Source organism: Nerophis lumbriciformis, linkage group LG19 (genome assembly GCF_033978685.3).
Source record: "Nerophis lumbriciformis linkage group LG19, RoL_Nlum_v2.1, whole genome shotgun sequence".
NCBI lineage: Eukaryota > Metazoa > Chordata > Actinopteri > Syngnathiformes > Syngnathidae > Nerophis > Nerophis lumbriciformis.
The window spans coordinates 42,119,125-42,129,124 of NC_084566.2; the positions used below are offsets into that span (position 1 = coordinate 42,119,125).

The 10,000-nt window shown below is 40.5% G+C and overlaps 1 protein-coding gene across 1 annotated transcript in view; it reads left to right on the forward strand.

The window, feature by feature from the left end:
- The window catches only part of cactin, a 25,360-nt gene that overhangs the window by 2,641 nt on the left and 12,719 nt on the right, over nt 1-10,000 (forward strand). The window contains exons 2-4 of the mRNA XM_061978749.1: nt 3,710-4,274; nt 4,345-4,440; nt 8,158-8,303. Of these exons, the coding sequence (XP_061834733.1) occupies nt 3,710-4,274; nt 4,345-4,440; nt 8,158-8,303 (807 nt within the window). The remainder of the gene's footprint in view (nt 1-3,709; nt 4,275-4,344; nt 4,441-8,157; nt 8,304-10,000) is intronic.

Genomic DNA, 10,000 nt, shown 5'->3' on the forward strand with positions numbered 1-10,000 from the left:
ACCAAGTATGCTTGGCATTCACTTGTGTGTGTGAAAAGCCGTAGATATTATGTGATTGAGCCGGCACGCAAAGGCAGTGCCTTTAAGGTTTATTGGCGCTCTGTACTTCTCCCTACGTCCGTGTACACAGCGGCCTTTTAAAAAGTCATACATTTTACTTTTTGAAACCGATACCGATAATTTCCGATATTGCATTTTAAAGCATTTATCGGCCGATTATATCGGCAGTCCGATATTATCGGACATCTCTAATATACATTTATATTCATATATTAATCATTGTTAAAAGCGGCCCATATCTGCGATGTGGCCCTCAATGAAAACGAGTTTGACACCCCTGGTCTATAAGCACCAGAGGTGGGTAGAGTAGCCAGAAATTGTACTCAAGTAAGAGTACTGTTACTTTAGAGATTTATTACTCAAGTAAAAGTAAGGAGTAGTCACCCAAATATTTACTTGAGTAAAAGTAAAAAGTATGTTGTGAAAAAACTACTCAAGTACTGAGTAACTGATGAGTACCGGTAACATATACACACACACACACATATATATATATATATAAATATATATATATATATACACACACACACATATATATATATACACACACATATATATATATACACACATATATATATATATATATATATATATATATATATATATATATATATATATATATATATATATATATATATATATATATATATATATATATACCGTATTTTCCGCACCATAAGGCGCCCTGGGTTATAAGCCGCGCCTTCAATGAACGGCATATTTCAAAACTTTGTCCACCTATAAGCCGCCCCGTGTTATAAGCCGCATCTAACTGCGCTAAAGGAATGTCAAAAAAACAGTCAGATAGGTCAGTCAAACTTTAATAATATATTAAAAACCAGCGTGATGTGGGCGCGCATGGAGTCGTATATCAACATGGACGGAGCTGCGTGAAAAAAGCCACCCGGCCTCTTCGCGTAAACTTAAACTTACCTGGCAGCTCCCTCCATCAGTGTGTGAATGTGTGTGTGAATGGGTAAATGTGGAAGTAGTGTCAAAGCGCTTTGAGTACCTTGAAGGTAGAAAAGCGCTATACAAGTACAACCCATTTATCATTTATTTATTTAACCACTCGCTCATCTTTTCTTCATCCATCCATCCTTTCGAGTTAGCTTTTATGATGACGCCGGCTGGAAAGGTCTCTTTTGGCAAGGTCTTCCTTTTGAATATCACCATGGGTGGAAATTTCTGGCCATTAGCATGGCAAGCTAGAACCACAGTGAAGGATGACTTCTCATTCCCTGTGGTGCGAATATTCACCGTACGTGCTCCCGTTGTATCCACAGTGCGGTTCACAGGAATATCAAAAGTCAGTGGAACCTCGTCCATGTTGATAATGTTCTCTGGCCGGATCTTTTTTTCAGCTATCTTGTTTTTACAATATGCACGGAAAGTAGCCAGCTTTTCTTGAAAGTCTTTAGGCAGTTGCTGTGAAATAGTAGTCCGTGTGCGGATGGAGAGATTGCGTCTTGGAAACCTGTCGCTTAGTAGGAGCCATTTTGTGGTCTTTACAGATGTAAACACACAAAAGAAATGAAACGTAATATCCGCGCGCTTCTTCTTCTTCTACGCGGGCGGGTGGTTGCTTACAGTAGAAGAAGAAGCGCTTCCTGTTCTATGGGGGCGGGTGCTTACCTTGGCGGTTGCTTGCGTAGAAGAAGAAGCACTTCCTCTTCTACGGGGAAAAAAGATGGCGGCTGTTTACCGTAGTTGCGAGACCGAAACTTTATGAAAATGAATCTTAATATTAATCCATATATAAAGCGCACCGGGTTATAAGCCACACTGTCAGCTTTTGAGTAAATTTGTGGTTTTTAGGTGCGGCTAATAGTGCGGAAAATACGGTATATATATATATATACACACACATATATATATATATATATATATATATATATATATATATATATATATATATATATATATATATATATACATTGATATATACAGTATATAATTTATATTTATTTATTTTGCCGTTTTTCTTTACATGTTAAAGGTGTTTTAATGAATATACATGCATGTTTAACACATATAGATTCCTTTCTTTCATGAAGACAAGAATATAAGTTGGTGTATTACCTGATTCTGATGACTTGCATTGATTGTAATCAGACAGTAGTGATGATAACGTCCACGTTTTCAAACGGAGGAGAAAAAAAGTTCCTCCTTTTTGTCTAATACCACATGAAAGTGGTTGGTTTTTGGATTCTTATTTGTCCAGCTTCCATATTCGTTTTTATACACTTTACAAGAAATACATTGGCGGCAAACTCCGTAGCTTGCTAGCTTGTTTGCACTGGCTTTCGGAGACTCTTATTTTGAAAGCACAGGCGCGATGGAGCGGCACTTTTATTGTGAAGACAGGAACTGTGCCGTCAGTCTTTAGGCTTTTGACGGGATGTACGGTTGAAATAAAAAAGTTTTTTTTTTTCCTTCACACTTTTGATTGATTGATTGTAACTTTTATTAGTAGATTGCACAGTACAGTACATATTCCGTATGATTGACCACTAAATGGTAACACCCAAATACGTTTTTCAACTTGTTTAAGTCAGGTCATGTGACCGCCTGGCTCTGTTTGATTGGTCCAACGTCACCAGTGACTGCATCTGATTGGTGGAACGGAGTGAACGTCACCAGTGACTGTATTTGTTGAAACGCAGGCACTATGGAGGTCTGTCTGACAGACCAAAACAAACAAAGCGTGCATTAACAGATCGATAAAAATTAGTAGCGAGTAGCGAGCTGAATCAATCAATCAATCAATCAATCAATCAATGTTTATTTATATAGCCCTAAATCACAAGTGTCTCAAAGGGCTGCACAAGCCACAACGACATCCTCGGTATAGCCCACATAAGGGCAAGGAAAAACTCACCCCAGTGGGACGTCGATGTGAATGACTATGAGAAACCTTGGAGAGGACCGCATATGTGGGTAACCCCCCCCCCCTCTAGGGAGACCGAATGCAATGGATGTCGAGTGGGTCTAACATAATATTGTGAGAGTCCAGTCCATAGTGGATCCAGCATAACAGTAAGAGTCCAGTCCACAGTGGGGTCAGCAGGAAACCATCCCGAGCGGAGACGGGTCAGCAGCGCAGAGATGTTCCCAACCGAATATACAGGCGAGCGGTCCACCCCAAGTCCCGACCCCGGACAGCCAGCACTCCATCCATGGCCACCGGATCTGTGTGTCTCCCCTTCCACAAGGGATAGGGGGGAGCAGAGGAGAAAAGAAAAGAAACGGCAGATCAACTGGTCTAAAAAAAGGGGGGCTATTCAAAGGCTAGAGTATACAAATGAGTTTTGAGATGGGACTTAAATGTTTCTACTGAATGTAGATAAAAGTAGCGGAGTAAAAGTAGCGTTTCTTCTCTATGAATATACTCAAGTAAAAGTAAAAGTATGTTACATTAAAACTACTCTTAGAAGTACAATTTATCCCAAAAGTTACTCAAGTAGATGTAACGGAGTAAATGTAGCGCGTTACTACCCACCTCTGATAAGCACTGTCAATGTCTGTAATTTCCTGCGTTAATGAATGCATCGTTAGGACATCTTGGCAGAAACATTGAAATAATGACAACGGTCAATAGTTAAAAAAGAAAAGAAAAAGTAATTGTAATCCCTTTTTTTTCCCTTAGTTCTGATTCAGATCATAAAGAGAGCGGGAGAACACCAGGCATGCAGAGCCGGAGAGGAACATCTCCAGAGAGGAGGAAGGGAAGGTCTTCCTCTTCTTCACACTCTCGGGATGGAAGCTGTGACAGAGAGAGAAGACGACGCCAACGAAGCCTCAGCCGAGGGAGTCCAAACAGGGACAGGCAGAGACCGAGGGAGCGGGACAGACCGAGAGAAAGACAATCGGAGAGAGACAATCGGAGAAATAGCCAAGACCGAGAGCGCGGGAGGAGCGACAGAGGCCGAGACAGAGAGAGACCTCCGTCCAGTTCTGCGGACTCCTCCGACAGCTCGGACGACGGCGGGGGCCGGGCGGTCAGGGAGAAGGACGACAAGAAAAAACAGAAGGAGATGCTGAAGGCTCTGGAAACGCCAGAAGAGAAGAGGGCCAGGAGGCTGACGAAGAAAGAGACGAAGGAGAAGAAGAGGAGAGAAAAGATGGGCTGGAGTGAAGAGTACATGGGCTACACCAATGCAGACAACCCTTTTGGGGACAACAACTTACTGGGCACGTTCAAGTGGCAAAAGGTACGTCGAGCACCGCTTCAAAGGTTCGTTTACAAATATTGCGACTCAACGTTGTTTCGGTTCTTGCCAGGCTCTGGATAAGAAAGGTATTGGCCATCTTGGAGAGAAGGAGCTGAAGGACAGGAACAAACGTATACAGGAGGAGAACCGCAGAGAGCTGCAGAAGGTAGAAGCCATGACATGTTTGTATCTCAGAGAAGACATTACCAGAATACCCTAATCATTTTGCTGTTATCCACCTGCTCACTGGCCTTGTGGTTAGAGAGTCCGCCTTGAGATCGGTAGGTCCAGTCATACCAAAGACTATAAAAATGCCTGCTTGGCACTCAGCAACAAGGGTTGGATTCGGGGGTGAAAACACCAAAATGATTCCCGAGCGCGGCCACCGCTGCTGCTCACTGCTCCCCTCACCTCCCAGGGGGTGGAACAAGGGGATGGGTCAAATGCAGAGGTCAATTTCACCACACCTATCAATCAATCAATCAATTAATCAATCAATCAATATTTACTTATATAGCCCTAAATCACGAGTGTCTCAAAGGGCTGCACAAGCCACAACGACATTATAATATTGTGGGCATCAGGGCAAGGAAAAACTCAACCCAATGGGATGACAATGAGAAACCTTGGAGGGGACCCCACCCCCCCTGTGCGAACGGTGCAATGGACGTCGAGTGGATCTAGCATAATATTGTGAGAGTCCAGTCCATAGTGGATCTAACATAATGGTGAGAGTCTAGTCCATAGTGGATCTAACATAATAGTGTGAGAGTCCAGTCCATAGTGGATCTAGCATAATATTGTGAGAGTCCAGTCCATAGTGGATCTAACATAATAGTGTGAGAGTCCAGTCCATAGTGGATCTAACATAATAGTGTGAGAGTCCAGTCCATAGTGGATCTAACATAATAGTGTGAGAGTCCAGTCCATAGTGGATCTAACATAATAGTGTGAGAGTCCAGTCCATAGTGGATCTAACATAATAGTGAGAGAGTCCATTCCATAGTGGATCTAACATAATAGTGTGAGAGTCCAGTCCATAGTGGATCTAACATAATAGTGAGAGTCCAGTCCATAGTGGATCTAACATAATAGTGTGAGAGTCCAGTCCATAGTGGATCTAACATAATAGTGAGAGAGTCCATTCCATAATGGATCTAACATAATAGTGTGAGAGTCCAGTCCAAAGTGGATCTAACATAATAGTGTGAGAGTCCAGTCCATAGTGGATCTAACATAATAGTGAGAGAGTCCAGTCCATAGTGGATCTAACATAATAGTGAGAGTCCAGTCCATAGTGGATCTAACATAATAGTGTGAGAGTCCAGTCCATAGTGGATCTAACATAATAGTGTGAGAGTCCAGTCCATAGTGGATCTAACATAATAGTGAGAGTCCAGTCCATAGTGGATCCAACATAATAGTGAGAGTCCAGTCCAAAGTGGATCTAACATAATAGTGTGAGAGTCCAGTCCATAGTGGATCTAACATAATAGTGAGAGAGTCCATTCCATAGGGGATCTAACATAATAGTGTGAGAGTGTAGTCCATAGTGGATCTAACATAATAGTGAGAGTCCAGTCCATAGTGGATCTAACATAATAGTGTAGGAGTCCAGTCCATAGTGGATCTAACATAATAGTGAGAGTCCAGTCCATAGTGGATCTAACATAATAGTGAGAGTCCAGTCCATAGTGGATCTAACATAATAGTGTGAGAGTCCAGTCCATAGTGGATCTAACATAATAGTGAGAGTCCAGTCCATAGTGGATCTAACATAATAGTGTGAGAGTCCAGTCCATAGTGGATCTAACATAATAGTGAGAGTCCAGTCCATAGTGGATCTAACATAATAGTGAGAATCCAGTCCATAGTGGATCTAACATAATAGTGTAAGAGTCTAGTCCATAGTGGATCTAACATAATAGTGTGAGTCCAGTCCATAGTCGATTTAACATAATAGTGTGAGAGTCCAGTCCATAGTGGATCTAACATAATAGTGAGAGTCCAGTCCATAGTGGATCTAACCTAATGGTGAGAGTGTAGTCCATAGTGGATCTAACATAATAGTGTGAGAGTCCAGTCCATAGTGGATCTAACATAATAGTGAGAGTCCAGTCCATAGTGGATCTAACATAATAGTGAGAGTCCAGTCCATAGTGGATCTAACATAATAGTGTGAGAGTCCAGTCCATAGTGGATCTAACATAATAGTGTGAGTCCAGTCCATAGTAGATCTAACATAATAGTGAGAGTCCAGTCTATAGTGGATCTAGCATAATAGTGTGGGAGTCCAGTCCATAATGGATTTAACATAATAGTGTGAGAGTCCAGTCCATAGTGGATCTAACATAATAGTGAGAGTCCAGTCCATAGTGGATCTAACATAATAGTGTGAGAGTCCAGTCCATAGTGGATCTAACATAATAGTGAGAGACCAGTCCATAGTGGATCTAACATAATAGTGTGAGTCCAGTCCATAGTGGATCTAACATAATAGTGAGAGAGTCCAGTCCATAGTGGATCTAACATAATAGTGAGAGTCCAGTCCATAGTGGATCTAACATAATAGTGAGAGTCCAGTCCATAGTGGATCTAACATAATAGTGAGAGAGTCCATTCCATAGGGGATCTAACATAATAGTGTGAGAGTGTAGTCCATAGTGGATCTAACATAATAGTGAGAGTCCAGTCCATAGTGGATCTAACATAATAGTGTAGGAGTCCAGTCCATAGTGGATCTAACATAATAGTGAGAGTCCAGTCCATAGTGGATCGAACATAATAGTGTGAGAGTCCAGTCCATAGTGGATCTAACATAATAGTGAGAGTCCAGTCCATAGTGGATCTAACATAATAGTGTGAGTCCAGTCCATAGTAGATCTAACATAATAGTGAGAGAGTCCAGTCCATAGTGGATCCAACATAATAGTGAGAGTCCTGTCCATAGTGGATCTAACATAATAGTGAGAGTCCAGTCCATAGTGGATCTAACATAATAGTGTGAGAGTCCAGTCCATAGTGGATCTAACATAATAGTGTGAGAGTTCAGTCCATAGTGGATCTAACATAATAGTGAGAGTCCAGTCCATAGTGGATCTAACATAATAGTGTGAGAGTCCAGTCCATAGTGGATCTAACATAATAGTGTGAGAGTCCAGTCCATAGTGGATCTAACATAATAGTGTGAGAGTCCAGTCCATAGTGGATCTAACATAATAGTGTGAAAGTCCAGTCCATAGTGGATCTAACATAATAGTGAGTCCAGTCCATAGTGGATCTAACATAATAGTGAGTCCAGTCCGTAATGGATCTAACATAATAGTGTGAGAGTCCAGTCCATAGTGGATCTAACATAATAGTGAGTCCAGTCCATAGTGGGGCCAGCAGGAGATCATCTTGAGTGGAGACAGGTCAGCAGCGCAGAGACGTCCCCAACTGATGCACAGATGAGTGGTCCACCCTTGGTCTCGACTTTGGACAGCTAGCGACTCATCTGTGGTCACCGAATCTGTGCCCCCCTCTCCACGAAGGAGAGGGGGGCAGAGCATGAAAGAGACGGCAGATCAACTGGTCTAAAAGGGGGGTCTATTTAAAGGCTAGAGTATACAAATGAGTTTTAAGATGGGACTTAAATGCTTCTACTGAGGTAGCATCTCTAACTGTTACTGGTAGAACATTCCAGAGTAGTGGAGCCCCAATAGAAAACGCTCTATAGCCTTCAGGCTTTTTTTGTGCTCTGGGTGTCACTAGTATCACCTAGTGTGTGTGACTATCAGTGTACTTTTACTTTATTATAGGAATGACGTATTTGTTTCAATATTATTGTACGTACACAAGCATTGCACTGAAGGTGTAACCACCGTGTGTGTCTGCGCCGTAGGTGAAACAGCTGCGTCTGGAGCGCGAGCGAGAGAAGGCCATGAGGGAGACGGAGCTGGAGATGCTGCAGAGAGAAAAAGAGGCGGAGCATTTTAAGACCTGGGCCGAACAGGAAGACAACTTTCATCTTCACCAGGCCAAACTACGGTATGTACCTGTCACTAGGGGTGTATACCGAGCACCGGTATTTTTTGGCACCGGTTCCTAATTGCGTCTGGACCGTTAAGATTCTGGACAAATGATTCGGCTATTGGTGTTTTTGTAATCCAGCAGGCCGTCGTTATTATGACATGCAGTCACAATAATTTCAGGTTGCGCCACTACGCATCAAAAAAAGACACGGGTAGGCCCTGATAAGCAGCTTGGAATAATCACAAATAAGGAAGCAACACCACACAAAAGAGTTAGTGACAGTTTGAGGTGAATGCAATTTACTCACGACCACCACTACCTGGCTTCATCAATCATCCTCCGAGCGATCCAGTAATCCACAAGCCAATATTAATCCAATCATCCATCCATCCATTTTCTACCGCTTGTCCCTTTTGAGGTCGCGGAGGGTGCTGGAGCCTATCTCAGCTGCATACGGGCAAAAAAGTGAAAATTGAAGTAATATATAATGTATATATGTATAATGCATATGTTCCTTTTGGCTGTACATGTACTGTAAATGTATAATGTATTTATAATATTCGCATGTGAATAATACTGTATAATAGACTGTATTTATGTTATTCACATGTGAATAATGCTGTATAATAGACTGTATTTATATTATTCACATGTGAATACTGCTGTATAATAGACTGCATTTATGTTATTCACATGTGAATAATGCTGTATAATAGGCAGTATTTGTTATTCACATGTGAATAATGCTGTATAATAGGCAGTATTTATATTATTCACATGTGAATACTGCTGTATAATAGACTGTATTTATGTTATTCACATGTGAATAATACTGTATAATAGACTGTATTTATGTTATTCACATGTGAATAATGCTGTATAATAGGCAGTATTTATATTATTCACATGTGAATACTGCTGTATAATAGACTGTATTTATGTTATTCACATGTGAATAATGCTGTATAATAGGCAGTATTTATATTATTCACATGTGAATACTGCTGTATAATAGACTGTATTTATGTTATTCACATGTGAATAATACTGTATAATAGACTGTATTTATGTTATTCACATGTGAATAATACTGTATAATAGACTGTATTTATGTTATTCACATGTGAATAATGCTGTATAATAGACTGTATTTATATTATTCACATGTGAATACTGCTGTATAATAGACTGTATTTATGTTATTCACATGTGAATAATACTGTATAATAGACTGTATTTATGTTATTCACATGTGAATAATACTGTATAATAGACTGTATTTATGTTATTCACATGTGAATAATGCTGTATAATAGACTGTATTTATATTATTCACATGTGAATACTGCTGTATAATAGACTGTATTTATGTTATTCACATGTGAATAATTCTGTATAATAGACTGTATTTATATTATTCACATGTGAATAATGCTGTATAATAGACTGTATTTATACAGTCTATTATATATTTGTATATATACACATGTATATTCATATATTACTCATTGTTAAAAGTGGCCCTCTGAGGGCAACCATAACTGCCACGTGGCCCTCAATGAAAACAAGTTTGACACCCCTGACCTAGAGGGTTCTGATTACTCCCTGAATATAGCAAAAAAGTTGAAAAATTGGCAACATTAATGATCACACCTGCTTTGCTTTATTCTCGGGCATAGCAGGTGCTTCATAATGAGTGTATGAGCAAGGGC